At 40.4% G+C, this 15,844-nt stretch overlaps 1 protein-coding gene across 1 annotated transcript in view; it reads left to right on the top strand.

Annotated features, from left to right (window-relative positions):
* The window catches only part of LOC118082767 (protein eyes shut homolog), a 167,415-nt gene that overhangs the window by 133,856 nt on the left and 17,715 nt on the right, over positions 1-15,844 (top strand). The window contains exon 7 of the mRNA XM_035110599.2: positions 6,883-7,042. Coding sequence (XP_034966490.2) covers positions 6,883-7,042 — 160 coding nt within the window. The remainder of the gene's footprint in view (positions 1-6,882; positions 7,043-15,844) is intronic.

Raw genomic sequence — 15,844 nt, 5'->3', positions numbered from 1 at the left:
TTCTCATAATATACACATTTCTGTGTAATTCAGCCAAATATATACACTTTGATCTTAAAATTAATATTTTTAGCTTGTTTCCTCTCACTTAGTGGAAAATGCTGAATCTGGTGGTTTTGTACATCTCCCCCCAACCCTTTTTCATTTCCATTTCCTTTTCCTTTCTGATTATATTTTATCCTGTAGGGATGTTGTAACAATAGCAGCAAAACAGAGGCATATATTTTATTACCCCCCCTTTCCTCAGTTGTTTATTTCCCAAGCCCATTTGCATCAGGCAATAAAATTAATTAGGGTATAAGATATGGAAGGTATAAGTGGCTTAAATCATCTTCTAGGTGAATGCCTGTCATCCAACATGGTACAAGAAGCATGCTGTTATCGGCATGCAAGCTAAGTACGCACCAAGAAAGGAGAGGATGAAAATCACAACGAAAGCTTTTAACAAAAAGAAAGCAAAACATGTCCCAGAACTGAAGGCAAAACTCTTTTTTTAAAAATGTGATGACCCCGAGCAATAAGGTTGCACGATGGGCGTTATTACTTTAAAAATAAAAACATCCTCCAAAAGCATGCTCCTCAATTAGGACGTGAAAGGTGTTGGCTTGGAAACTTTCTGAAGATATGCAGCTCAACATGCTGGCACAGAGAAGGCTGAGAGTTTCTTTGCCTGAGAGAATAGACTAGCGGGATACAATATATGCTTGGAAGCCAACATGACAGGCCTTTGGGGACTGACAAATAATGCCGGTCAGACAAAGTAGGAGAAGCATGAAGAAGAGGATTAAAGGACTTGGCACGAATTATCGGTGTTTTTGTTGAGGATGAATATTGTGCTGAAACACAGAGCAGAAGGAGGCACAAACAACCCAGGATTAAACTATCCCTGGTTCTTTTTTCTCTGTGACAGTCCTTGATGTGGCATCTTTATCTGGGGCTGTAGGCAGCTGCACTTGCCTTAATCCACCGACTTTAAGGATGTCTTTCTATGCCATTTATAAACGCTGCCCAGCTACCCTTTTCTTATTTCCTTTAGGTTCCTCCCCCCTTTGTTTTTAATTTCATTTCTGTCTTTCATCCGGAGGGTGCCTGGCTGCATATTTACATATAGCCACTGTAACACTGTGTGTTATAAAATGCATTCATGCAAGTGAAATAATTTCAGTGAATGGAAGGGTCGTGCTCACAGACATACGTTTTAGTATACCTCAAAAAACATTTGCTCTCATTATTATTTTTTTACAGTTCTGATGTTAATGTTGTGAGTGCTGCCATTTATGAAACCAAAATGGCACTACCCATACATGAGGGAGGTTTCGGCAGGCTCGGGGGAAACCCCAAGGTTTGCAGAAGTACCAAAATAATAATTACTAGGAAGAAACATTAAGGAGGAGGGACCCAACAAGGGCTGAGCCTACTCTGTAGCCATGGAATGGAACTTAGAAAGCCTACTTTTCTATGGACTGAAAAGTGGAAAATATAACACCACTTTTTAAGAAGAGCTCCACAGATAGGAAATGATAGGTTGGTCACCTTAACATTTTTTAATGGAGAACCCTTTGGAAAGCATTATTCAGGACAGATCTACCAAGTATAGAAGAAAACCGAGTGTTGCTGAAGAAGATTGAGCAGTGGTGGCTTATGGGGGTGGGGTGGAGAAGTAGTGGCACCCTCTGTGGGGCTGTCTTCATGGGTTGGGGGTTGGAGCAAGGTTAGGAGAGCTCCATGGCTGTGGTGGCTTTTGCCGTACTATTGTCAAGAGGTTGTTACTGCCTTCACTGCTTTACTCACCACTGCCAACCAGCATGGCTTCCTCAAAGGGAGGTCCTGTCTAACTCTCCTTTTATAGTTCTTTGAGAATGTTGATAGGCATATGGATAGATGGGATGAAGCAGACATTGTGTATTTAGGCTTTCAAAAATATTTTGATGAAATCCATCACCAAAGATGGATAAAGAGTAAGCTTAGCAGTTACAGGATAAGAAGAAAGGTCCATTCATGTTAAGGAACAGGCAACTGCAATAAATACACAGTTCTTCCAGTAAAGGGACATAGAAAGTGGGCCCCACAAGAATTGGTCTTGGAACCTATGTTTTTCACATGTTTGTGAACCTTAAGATGGAGATAGGGGTGGACAGTGAATTAACCAATTTTGCTGATTGCATCAAATTATTCAAGTGGGGGGGGATTGTGAAGAACTTGAAAATGATCTCTTCAAATTGAGTGATCAAGCATGAAAATGCTACAGCATGCAATACCTCTGTTACAACATCTGCAATGGCTGCCTATATGCTACTTGGTCAGGTTTAAATATTAATGTACAAAGACCTGAACAATTTGGGTCCAGGATATTTTAAAGATTACCTGAACCCTTATAATGCAGTTTGATCAGAAAGATCTAGGTGAGTGCTGTTAGTTGCCCCCTGTGTTTCAGAAGCCCAACTAATTTCAGCTAGAAGTCAGGCATTTGGTGTTACTAGTCCCACACTATGGGATGTTCTTCCAGTAGAGATTTGGCAGGCATGCTTACTAGTAACTTTCAGACATCCCTTAAAGACCTTTTTATGCTGATAGGCATATTCTGTTGTTCAAATTTTCTAAAGATGAGCCAGTCATTTTGCATTGTTCCTGTACACCAATGTAATATTTTATGTGAATGGGTGGTTTATAAATAAACAAAATAAAAGGAATTCAATTGATACAAGTGTAAACTGATGGACTTCTTCTGGCACTGCCAGAAGAAGACCAAGTTGAAAGAAAGTTTGCTTGTGGTTTTGCTTAAGGACCGAAGGGTTAAAACCTTAAATTGGCTACTGCTTGGAAAATTAGGTGTCCATTTGTTTTAACTAATCCTTGTTTTGAGAAACCCTGGGGGAAACACAGTCTTGATTGGGCAGATGAACTACTTGATAAACAGAAGATAAAGCTAAAAGATCTTTCAGTTTCATGAAATCCTACTGTGTTAACTTCTACCAGTTGATATTGATTTACCAATTATTGCCAGAGAGCATGCTATCGATGAACTTCAGTATGCTTCTCAACAGCTGTAAAACTGGAAGTGCCTTGGCCTGTTGAGGATAATCACTGCTGAAATCCAAAAGGATGCTTAATCTTGTTTTACTTTCTTATCTCTTAAGTATATTTTGTGAGAAATACAGCTGTTGCTACCACACCATGGGAAATTACACGTTACAAGAGAAAAGGCTTTCCTATTGCCTCCCAAGGGAAGTCTGTCTGTCCTTTTCTTTACCTGATAAATGGAGTATAATCACAGGCTCTGACTAGATTGCTGTCCACTGATACATGCTTTGTTTCGTTTTTACTGATAATGGCTGTATGGGACTTTCCACCACAAGGCCTCTGAGTGTTCTCACTCCCCTCATACATTTGGAGACAGAGCGCAGAGCTTTTCCTGGTCTCTGGCCTTGAACCTAGGAGCCCCATCTTACTACAGGGAGCGGTTGAGGACTGCTTTTTCTCTCACTGTTTCACGTTTCCCATGTCAAGTTCATTTTTAATCTTAAATTCTGCTTTTTAAGAAGTCTTCACAAGTTCATCAGTATTTTAGTGTGCGATTTTCCTGGTGTACACATATTTGGGATGCAATATTTGGTTGGAGAACTGCATTGCAAAATTCAGAGAATTGAAGATTTTAAAGGACAGCTGCATTTCAGCTTATGTATTGTTTTAGGGGGTACAGATTAAGCAGGTTTGCATTAAAATGGTGGACTCTTTGAAGGCTCAGGGTAATACATAAATGAACCTTTAGGGAAATTGCTTGCAAACTTAAGACTTTAGCTTGTTCCCAGATCATTGTTCCCTTCACTTCTGCAATAATAAAAATAATCACATTAAAGGAAACATCATCTGGCTTTAACAAAAGTTTTCTCTTTAAATGGCAGCAAATAAGGTGCTAGAATATTTGAATGCCATCTGTGCTGCTTCAGTCAAAATTTGTTTTCTAAGTATTAAAATAAACCCCAAATGAACAAATAATTGATATTTTTGGCACAATACATCTTAAAGCAGTTGGCTAGAGTGAGAAAATTGTTATGAATATTTACAAACACATCTACCAGCTAAGCAAGAAGCTCAAAAATATTTTAGTGGTGATGCTGGGCAAATCTGCTACTCCCAGTTGCCGTTTTCATGTTGCTGGTTTCAAATACACAATTGAATTTATTTATTTTCAAAGCAGTTTCATGGTTCCTCCTGTTGCTATGTGTACTGACGGCACCAGCAGTATGTATCTGTGAGGCCAGTTTGACACTGCCATTAATTTTGCCTGCTGCATTTATTTGAATTTGCTGATAGGATGGACTGGGGTGACAGTGAAAGCTCAAAGTCACTGCCAGTTTCGTTACCTGATGTTAATTAGTCCCTTTTCTGTGACAGAATGTGGCTAACAGTCTCTGCAAGAATCGTTTAAAAGGATAACATTCTACAATTGTCTGCAACTTACCTGATCATCAGCCATTGTAGGAGTGGAGAACTGAATCTGGCCAGCTGCCAAGACCCTTGTCTCCCCTACTGCTAGTGGGCTAAATAGGACAGGTTGCATAGGGCTAGCAAAGACCCATGCATGGTGCTTTGGAGTGCTGCCAGTCAGCTGATCACTAGAACTTCAAAGTGCTGAGGAGGGCTTTCAAGGAGCCATCCCTAGGGAACTTCATAGTTCAGCAGAACCCACCAAACTTGAACTTAGCCCCTATCAGCAGATAGGTGCAGTCTTCACATTCCATTTCTGCTGTATTGTGAAGTTCCCTTTGATGAGCTCAATAGGATATCAGATCCCAGCAGACTCGCTGTCATCACCAATCAGCTGATTGCCGATGACAGCAAGCCTCCCTTGACAAAGCCCAATCAGGAGCCTTAAAGCTGCATGGGATGTCAGGTGTAGTGCAGACAGGCGTGGTTTAGGGGAAATTGCCTTATGGGCAAAATGAAACCTGTGCTGAGCCCAATTATAAATATGGGAAGTGAATTGCATCTCTTTCTATGTGGACATTGTTTCCAAATCTATTTAATCTCAGGTGACATGGGAAGGTTAAATTAATAGGAAGAATAGCTGGGCTTGATTAAAATATTAGTCAGATTCCACCCCACCCACCCCACCCCATTGCTTTATCTGAAATGATCACCAGGATCAATACTCTTAGCTTCTCTTTGAAACCTTCTGTTATTACTTCTCATCCTCAGTGGTGCTTACTATACCTTGAGTAGATATTAACAGGATGCCATTTATAGGTTGTTAAATCCTGCTTCCAGATAATTAAGAAAGATGATCATCAATATAGGAGCTGACATAAAGAGGATAAGATAAATAATTGATATACAAAGTTCCCAGAACCATCATGCTGATAATCATGGAGAGAAATCAATAGCAAGCCAAACATTGCAAGTCCCTTTCATCTCAGAGGAGAAAGATAAGGACACAGGACAGGTGGTTGAGAAGCCACGAGAAAGGAGATTTTAAGCAAAACTTACAGAGCATAGCACCAAACAAAATAGTTGGGGAAACTGGAAGTGTGATCCACAGCTTATTTTTTCTTACCCACCCTTCTCTCTCACACACACACTTTGCTGTGGACCAAGAATCAGTTAATAGGCAAGGGAAAGAATTTCAGCTGGTAGCTGGGAGTCAGCGTATTTTCCTTCCTCATAACAAGCAATGTGTTGTCGTGTTGTTCACTAGAATTTGTTCTTATGTTGCTGTGTTTTGTCATAACACAACTGGCTCTGGCTCTTGTGCATCTGGCAGACATCCCAGTCAGAGGGTAAACACAGTCAGAGTGCTAAGACACCTCAGGTGTATGGGCTCAAGGGCCAGCCTATCTACATTTTTGACTGGTGGAAGCAGGCAGAAGGGGCCATCAGTACTACTGGTTCTTCTGAACTAGAGTTTCTCTCCAGAATGGCCTCCCTCATCCAACTGAATGGGCTGCCATTAATATTGGGGTCTCCACTCATTCAATACCCAATTCTCTGGGAACTATCAGCAATAAAAACTGGGGGCTGTTAACCCTGTCCATCCTCTTTCTACCCGCCTTTCCCAGCTGTGGGACACACAGCTACACAATGTGAAACAATATGAGGCAGTGATGTGTAGCAGGTAGCTGTAGAACACTCCATGGGACTTATGAAGAGGTGTCCAAATATAGGAGTATGGCTATTGTGAAATTACACTGGCAGCAATCCAAAACGTTCAGGTGATCTGATGTTTGGCAAAGTCCTGCTTGTTTTCCAAATTTTGAGGAAGAGGGAATGAGACCTTAGAGCATCAATATGAGGAAACTTTCCTATCTAAAAAACACTGAGAATATATGAAGTTGAAATCCATGGTTTCACTGAAAGTGGATCTTTGAACTGTGCAAAAGTCCAGTGAAGAAGATTATAGCAATTTCTTTTGCACTTCTTGTTGTGTTCCATGTTTTCTGGGTGTTTTTTTATGTGGTGTTGTTTTTTGAGCAGGTGAATGGGCCACAGAATTCGTAGCATGCAGGTTTATATATCGTGGCACAACAATGCATTTTTTTTTTCATTTAGGTTTTCCATTGAAATGCTTCCCTTACAGTGCCACCCTAATCATATTTACCTAAAAGTGAGTCCTATTGAATCAAATGGGGCTTATTCCAAGGTAAGCCGCGTTAGCATTGCAGCCTCAGTCATTTTGCAACGCACTCTTTTTTTCTCCATTCTATTTGCTAACGAACTGATTTGGGCATTATGTAAAACCAATCAGCAAATTTTCTGTGTAATATGTTAGGACTCATGTAAAGTTTATTAATTGACTATAGACACCATAAATCAATTCATCTGTGCCTCTACTTTGCATGATAATGCCAGATACAATATTAGTCAAGCTTCTCTTCTTCCTTCTAGTGCCTTTGTGCTCCTGGATGGACAGGAGAATTTTGTCAATTTGTGGAAAATGCTTGCTTAATTTACCCAGAAAATTGCTATGCTGGGGCTACTTGCGTTGATGTAAGCCAGTCAAAGTTGCAGCCACAAATTAAGTGTGTATGCCCACATGGCTTCACAGGTAAGAAAAAAATTCTCATTCATCTGGTGTGGTTTTTTAAAAAAATGTGCCCCGCTTTTTGAAGAATAGTGCTGGGGAGAGGGTTACCACAGTCTGGTGCTGTTCTGGGACTCCTTTCCTTTGGGGCACCTGCTTCGCTGCTATGCAAGCAGGATGCTGACCCAGAGGAGCGACCAGCCTGATCCAGCTGCTGGAGTCCTCTGTTGTTCTGAACCTTTGGCATTCCTCTAAAAGACCCATCCTACCTCTTCCTGCCCCGTCTCTGGGATCTTTGCTCCTTCCAAATCTCCACTCCAGAACTTTGACAGCAAAAACAGCTTTGGAGGCTCCCTGTATAGGGAAGTTCTCAATGTGTGATGTTTGGTTATGCTTTTATATTTGTTGGAAACTGCCCAGAGTGGCTGGGGCAACCCAGCCAGATGGATAACAACAGCAACAACAGCAGCAACAACAACAGAGAACTTTGTCCCGAAAGCAGCTTACAATATTCAATTAAAAAAAATATGGAGTACACAAACAGAATATAAAACATAATCCAGATCACAAAAACAGTTTTAAGACATGAAAAAGAAACTCCAACAGGAATGAATATCTGCATAAATAAGATAGAAGTGGGAAACCTTTGGAGACAAGTAAAGTTTTTCAACAAACATCACCTGTAACAACATCGGAGCAACCTTCCTTTTAAGGAAAGAAAAATCCGGAACACTGTTGCAGTAACACTAAAATGCAAGCGCTTGTGTCAAAGCATGGTTTATCACAGGGGTGTGTAAAACTACCTTTAACAGATCTATGTGACCAAGGTGGGATGTAGAGGGAGAGGCAACTGCTCAAATACCCTGGTCCAGATCCGCCCCAGGCTTTTTACTTCAGTAGTAAAACTTTGAATCTAGTGCTGTAGATTCATATAACAAGAAAAGGTTCAGTCCTTCGCAAAACTAGCACTTTTGAAAATCAGAAATAGGTCTGAGGTGCAGAAAACATCCCCATTTTAAATATGTATAGAATGCTGCTTTAATGCTCCAGAAAATAGCTATGTGCACACACACAAACATACACACACACACACACACACACACACACACACACACACACCAACTGGTTTGCATGAGTTTTAGCATGTGTTGATTTGTGGCTGAAAGCTTATAACCCATTAGTATAAAAACCTAATGGCATATAGTTGGGTGGTAGTGTGTGTGTCAGGTCTCATTCATGACAGATAATAACATTCCACATTATGTGTGACCTCTTCAAGGTCACCCATTCCATATGTGTCTTGTACATTAATGATAGCAATTCCAATTTGGTTGGTTAAGTGCAGGATCAAAAATCCTATAATTATAGGGGCCTTTAAAAGGTGATCTATTCCATCTGCTTGCTCTTGGGCAAAGATAATTGTACCTAATTTTGTCCCTTAGATGTCATTTGCAATTTGTGTGTGTGGGAAAACAAACCTCAAGAGAAACCAAGTGCTATTTTCTCTTTGCTTATTTACTTCGCCCCACTGCAAATCTCTTTGTCTCTCACAATGAGCACCTTTGATGAAAAGAAAATGCACTTTTATTTTATTTTTAGCCATGCTGCTTCTTTCAGAAGGAATGGTCCTGCCTGTAGAAACATGATCTGTTACCTGTGCTTGTAAAGATTATTGCATAAAACAAAATAGGCTGTTTTAGAATTTTTGTGAGGAATACTTGACCAACTGCATTACTGTATATATATTAACCAGATTGCTTTTAAATTTAAAAAGAATGGTCTTGGAGTTCATAGGACACAAATGTCAAATATGCTTTATAAACTGGGTCATGCATTAGAAGTTGCCTCAGTCATAGACAGAGCAAAAGAAAGATGCAGCTTAATAAAACTCTGCATGTATGTGAATGCCATTGATGCCATTGGGACTTGTAGTGCAATCCTGTACAGTGGTACCTCAGATTACAATCACTTCAGGTTACAGATACTTCAGGTTACAGACTCTGCTAACCCAGAAATAGTACCTCGGGTTAAGAACTTTACCTCAGGATGAGAACAGAAATCGCACGGTGGCTGTGTGGCGGCAGCGGGAGGCCCCATTAGCTAAAGTGGTACCTCAGGTTAAGAACAGTTTCAGGTTAGGAAAGGACCTCCAGAATGAATTAAGTTCTTAACCCGAGGTACCACTGTACATGAGTTCCCTCTCAGGCAAGAGGTTACATGATTGCAGCCTTAGGCCTATTTCTGAATACACAGGACTTCACTGCAAAGCTGTACCTGCACCAGTCTCCATCTCACGCTTCTTGGGATAGTTTGCCCTTCTTTGAGGCAGGGTCAGCATTTGAAATAGGATGATTTCCTGAGAGACTAATGTTTAACTTGTCTGATGCTGAAACTAGTGGTCAGAGTAAGTGGAAGAAGAGACTGCATTATTTGCTCCTCAAAGCCTTCCTTGAAAAATTACCCTCAGCCTATTTGGCTATGAGCATAAGGAATACAAGTTGATTCAGATTTCAACAGGATTGATGAATGGTTTGGGGGCAGATATCCAGTTGGGTGCTTTAAGAATCAATGCTAGTCCCAATGCTATTTAGCACCTTTATTGATGCATTGGAAGCATGGTTAAATAACACATAAATCACGTTCAGTTATTAACACCAAATTGGGAGTGTATTGGAAATGCTCCTAACAAATATAGTGTTCAAAGATATGATGAATACTACACAAGTTTTGTTTTGGGAAAAATTAAGGTGTACGATTTGTGTGACATCCTTTTTTAAAAAAAAGAATTTATTTCAAAACAAAACAAAACAAAACTTACATAGTATTCCACATCTTAAAGCAAATAACAACACAAAAAAACCATCCCTTTTCTCCCCCCCTCTTCTTCCCTCCCTACTCCCCCTACTCCCCCCATTGGACTTCCTGTCAGTTCCTGATATATAATCTATAACACAAATGTATAAATAATAAAATTTTCTGTATCCAACGTCTAATACATTATTTTCTCTTGGCACATCTCGGTTAAAACAAAGGTTCTATCATAGTTGGTCTGTTATCCAAGGTCACTCAAATGCTTGCATAGACAACAAACCTTTACTGTATATTTGCACATATAGCTTATATCTTCCCCAGTTTTCCATAAATTTCTCTTTTGACTTGCCTCTTAAGGAGTTTGTTAAATATGCCATTTCTGCTAATTCCTGCATTTTACCCTGGGGGTCAATTATTGAAGGGGTCTCCTGTTCTTTCCAGCCCTTAGCCACCAATAACCTAGCCTGTTGCATAAAGGAAGATTTCTTTTGCTGAATTCGGCACATCTTTCCCCACAATGCTTAGCAAAAAAGCCTCAGGTCTTTTAAGAAAAGTGATGCCCAACATTTTCTTCAACTCATTATATATTAGTGACCAGAATATCTTAATCTTCCCACAAGTCCACCACATATGATATGTGTGACACGATTTGTGTGACATCCTACCAGTATCTGAAATATGAAAACTTAAATTAAAAGGCAATTAATGACTGGCATTAATTTCAAAAGTGAGCACTTTCCCCCTTAAGAAGCAAACAGTGAATTCTACTGTGCAATCTAGATTTTTCAATGATATCCAAGGACTCAGTGGCTTGAGGCATTCTGACTTCTGCGTTCTGGGCTGTGTGTGTATATGAACCCACGACCCTGCGATTACGAGTCTCATGTTCTGCAGACTGAGTTATTTGTAAAGCTGTTCCTTGATACTCTAGTCTTACAAACCAGTGCATGGTTTAATTGTGCATAGTGCAGAATGCTTTTCGGCACCTGAGGCCTGATCATGCAGCCTCAGGGGTATTCTTGGCAGCTGGCTGCTGGATCTTGCATCATTCTGAGATGTGGTGGATAAAGAATATGGCATACTTTAAAAAGGGGTGGCTGCTAGGAGGCAACCAATACTATGACAGCTGTGAAGAGGCAGGGAAAATTAGTTCTGCTGCTGCCATCACTGCAAACATTTATAAAAAACCTGTTCAAGAAAGAAACAACCAATAGGAGTAACAACATGAATTCAAAAAAAATTCCTTCAGTAGCACCTTAAAGACCAACTAATGTGTATCTGAAGAAGTGTGCATGCACATGAAAGCTCATACCAAAATATAAACTTAGTTGGTCTTTAAGGTGCTTCTGAAGGAATTTTTTTATTTTGCTTCGACTCAGACCAACACGGCTACCTACCTGTAACTAAAACATGAATTCAGTGATTTAAAAAAGCCAGGTTAAAGCTCTCTCATATTGGCTCAAGCTCCACAAAGCCAGCAAACTAGAAGCTAAGGCTAATGCCTTAACATCTGTTAATGCCTTAACAAATGTGTCCCGTGATGAGGATTAATAGATCTGCAGTTTTGTTGAGCAATGTCGCAAATTGTGCTTGCTTACAACTTATCCTCTATGTAAAAGATAAAGTACATTTTTTTTAAAAAAAAAAGCACTTGAGCCTTTGTATTGCTTTCCTTGTTCTCTCTGGCCCAAATCCAGATTGAATGCTTGGGACTGGCAGAGGTGCTCCACATTGTCCTGGTCCTGTATTGCCTTAGGCAGCATTTGAGACTAACTGCTAGAGCAGGCATCCCCAAACTGCGCCCCCCCCCGATGTTTTGGCCTACAACTCCCATGATCCCTAGCTAACAGGACCAGTGGTCAGGGATGATGGGAATTGTAGTCCAAAACATCTGGAGGGCTGAAGTTTGGGGATGCCTGTGCTAGATGAATCTTCTATTCTGTAGGTTGGGAATCTCCCACCCCAAGTCCAAATGCAACTCTACAGTCCTCTCTATCTGGCCTTGGGGACTTTCCTGAGGGCAGATCCCTCACTGACCCTGCTCTGCATGTCCCTGAGCATATATGTCTCCCATGTATAATTGGGAACTAATTCTGGCCTACATTACAGAGTTGTTGTTTGTATTACTATGGTAATGCATGCAAAGCTGATTAAACACTCGGGGGAACACACTATGTGGTGTGATTAGCATTATTATCACATTTCTTTTTATCAGTTTATAACATTTCTCACAGACTTTATTACTGAATACAAGATACACGACTTGTATTTAATATGGCCACAAGGATCACACCACATTATTAATTTGTAACTGAAGAGCAAAGAAAGTATATTGTGAATTTTGTCTGATACCGAGTTGTGAATCAGCCTTATTTTGTTTTGAACTACTGTAATTCCAACTTTTGCATTGTTCCAACCAGGACAAATGCATTTTTTTCTGTATCACTATTGTTATTCAATGTCGCTCTGTTTGACACATTGACTATGGGATTATTATTATTATGTGTCATAGCCTTTGCTTTATATGCAGGCAACATGCAGACTGAGTCTGAACTAGACCCCCCATGCACACAGCAAGACTCCCGTTCTCAAAGGGTTCTGTGACTTCAAAACACCTCTGTGAACTAAAGCCTTTAGGGCAGAGCTGCAAGTAGAACAGAGGACTTTGTGAGTGGGATGGCTTCATTAATTACCTAGTGTAAAGATATAAGTACCACTACTAGCTAGGACAGAAAAACGGTCTGTGTCTGTACATGGACACAAATGTTATTGCTTTAAGGGCAGGAAAACTATCTGGGGGCTGTCACCATGTTCTTTGTTAGCTCTTTGGCTGTTAAGCAGCCTTGGTGATGGTTCACAATAGGCATGTACTGTATAATCATCTGATTGCTCCATAATGTATTGTAGCTGGTATTATAAAGTGATTAATGGTTACCAGTTACTGTGTACTGTGTGTGACATCACATGAACATGTGTAAGTTGGCACATATGTAACAGTGATCCTGGACCATACAGACTGGCTGCAGTTCTTTGTTGTGCCTTACCTATGAGCATCTCAGCTATGCCTTTGTGTAATGTGTGAAGTGACACCTCTCTTTTTCCTCATCTTCATACTAGTCTCCTTTCATGCCATTGCCTTTACTTTAAACAATCTCACCCTGCTCCAGTTGAACTGCTACTAGTTTCTACAAGACAGAAATTATTTGTCATCAACCATAAATAACTTGCAACTTCCAGCACGGTTTGCTGATCCCTGTATATGAATTTTGGATGAAACTGCATTCCTGTTTATATAGATGATGTATGTAAACACACAAAGAACTCGGACTACAAAGTATTTTAGAATTTTATATAGCAGATAATAGGAATTTCTTTCTTTCTTTCTTTCTTTCTGTCTTTCTGTCTTTCTCTTTCTTTCTTTCTGCTATCCATGGGGAGGGGAGGAGCATTTATAGATAAATAATCCTGTCACCACATTGGAGTACTCATTTAATCTGAAGTATGTTGTGGTAATTTGTTGCAGCATTTACTCTAGGAAAAGATCCAAAGACCTGAAGAGCATTCATTTGTTTTGTGTGTATTTTTTTTAAAAAAAAACAATAACCACCTGGGCTTGATTTCATTGAGTTTCTCTGACATTGCAAGGTTGTGGTTCCTTATTCTGAGCAAAAACACCATTGAACTTGAACTCTGAATTCAAACTGATGAATTCTTACAGGGTGCAGTACATTTTAACATCAACAAGATTATTTAAATTAACGGAATTTTCCACCTTTGAATCAAGTGTCTAATACACCCAATCAATTTCTGCCAATATGATCACTTTGCATGCAACGAAAGATAGTAATTAATTAAAAGAAATCTCTTCAAGGGCAATTGGTCAACTATGTAGTACGTGAGAAAGAGCTGACAGGGACTGTTCCCTCTCCTCAGTGTCATAAAATAGTCGTCTTCTTCTTTGGTGATCACTCATGGCTAATACTGTCTTCCATGAACACAATCTTAATGATGTGTCCGTAGGTGACTGTGGAGGCCATTTCTGGATACATAAAATAGTATGTATAAAGTAACTCACAAGGCGGATGAGGAAAAGACATAGTTTCAAATAAAATATGTGTTCTAGAAAACTATACGTGTCACTGATATTTACTTTTTAAGCATGTGAATACAGTACTGATATATAATCAGGCCCGGCTCTAGGTAGACCCCCGGTGGCGCAGGGCACCATGGCGCCGGCCCCCCAGAAAGGCGGTGCGAGCTGCGCCGATCCGCCGGTCCGCCGCGTAGCTGCGCCTGTGGGAGCCGCACTGCGCGCGGCGCCCACCCGCCCACCGCGCTGGGAAACGGGGCGGGAGGGCGCCAGAGAGATTGCGCTGTGCCTGCCCGCCCGCCGCTGCGCCCACCCGCCCACCGCGCTGGGAAACGGGGCGGGAGGGCGTCGGAGAGATCCGGTGCACCACAGCGGTCAGGGGCGTTTAAGACAGCCCTGTATATAATCCACAAAACACCAAGATGCCAATTTGCTAGAGCACCCTGAAGGAAGAAAAGCAGAGAAGTGTCTTAGATAGAAAAGAGCACAATATTGTTGATGCAGCATGCATTTGGGAAGGCTTCCCAATGCACAATCATACACAATTCTTACTATCAAATATGTGGTGGAAGGCAGTACAATGTATGGATCAAATGCTGGACTTAGTCCAGTCGGAATAGGGTTCACATCTCTGCCCAGCCGTGAAACCCGTTTCTCTTCATTTCCTATACCATAAAATAGGAAAACCCCATCAAAGCCAGCCTGAATATTTTTTCCCCCATCAATGTGAAAAACAAAGCAAAACTATTTTATTTTGCTAGTTGGTCCTTAAATGCTGCCAGGCTCAACAACTTGTCACCCAGAGTTGGCCAAGTTATGTGCAGCAGCAAATTCCACTTCATGCCATTCTTCTTGCTCCCCAAGCTGCACAATAATGGTGGTAACTTTTTCTCCAAGTTAATCTCTCAACATATTTATGCTTAAATCAATACCTACAGAAATTGCTGTTGGGCTTAACCAGGAGACCAGTTTTTTGAGCAAGGATGATTCTTATGTGCTGTTATAGCAGAAGTGGTGATGTTATCTCCTCTGAGATATGGAAGATAGAGGGTTGTGTTCTGACCAGATTCATGGCTTCTCTCCCACCCTCCTTCCCACTCACAACAAATCACTGCAAATCTAGGAGCAGTGATTTGTGGACAATAAATTATGTTGAAACATTCCTGAAGTCAATTCACATTCAAAGACCATGAGAAGGCAGGTGGAACAGTGGAGAAGATTTGATTTCAAGCTCAAGTTTGGCTCCAAAGAGGCACTTTCTTGCTCTATCTTCCAGCATCAGGCAATAAATAGCTGAATGAGCTGGGCCATATAGTGCAGAAAGAATAAGCAAAAAGGACAGAGATATCAAAGGGGAGGGGTGAAAACAAGGGTACGTGATCTGGAGTAGGGTGAAACAGAGTGCATGAACATTTCATGATCCTAGTTTGGCAGTTGATTGCATATCATAATCTGTTGTTTTGGTTGCAACCATGGTTTGACTTTGCAAGCCATTGTTTGGTATAGACGTAAGTTGTCCCACTGTTTGTCCCATAGTCTGAAATTTCAAATATGTTTATTAGTATCTCTAGGCTAAAATCCTTAGGGTTGGAAAGTGTGCCCATTGAACTTTCATAATTTTCTATTAGGATTGTCCGTGTAGGAATATTTATTGTATGCAGATTCTAAGTAAGCTGAATATACTGATAAGTAAAATATACTGATAAGTATATTTTGAAACAAAATGCTAACTATGTGTTGGAAGCATATCAGCCATTTAACGATATTTGTTTTCTGCTACTAGCTTTTTAAAAAGTGTGGTCTTGATTTAGTTTTGAAAAAGTAAGCCTCCATTGCATTTCAAATTTGTTCAGTGTCAGATCCCATTTAAGTGTTGCCTAAATTTTGGTGCAGCTGTATTGTTTATAATTTATAAACACTCTGCC

This window comes from Zootoca vivipara, chromosome 3 (genome assembly GCF_963506605.1).
Source record: "Zootoca vivipara chromosome 3, rZooViv1.1, whole genome shotgun sequence".
Classification (NCBI taxonomy): domain Eukaryota; kingdom Metazoa; phylum Chordata; class Lepidosauria; order Squamata; family Lacertidae; genus Zootoca; species Zootoca vivipara.
This window is presented reverse-complemented; position numbering and strand designations above follow the sequence as displayed.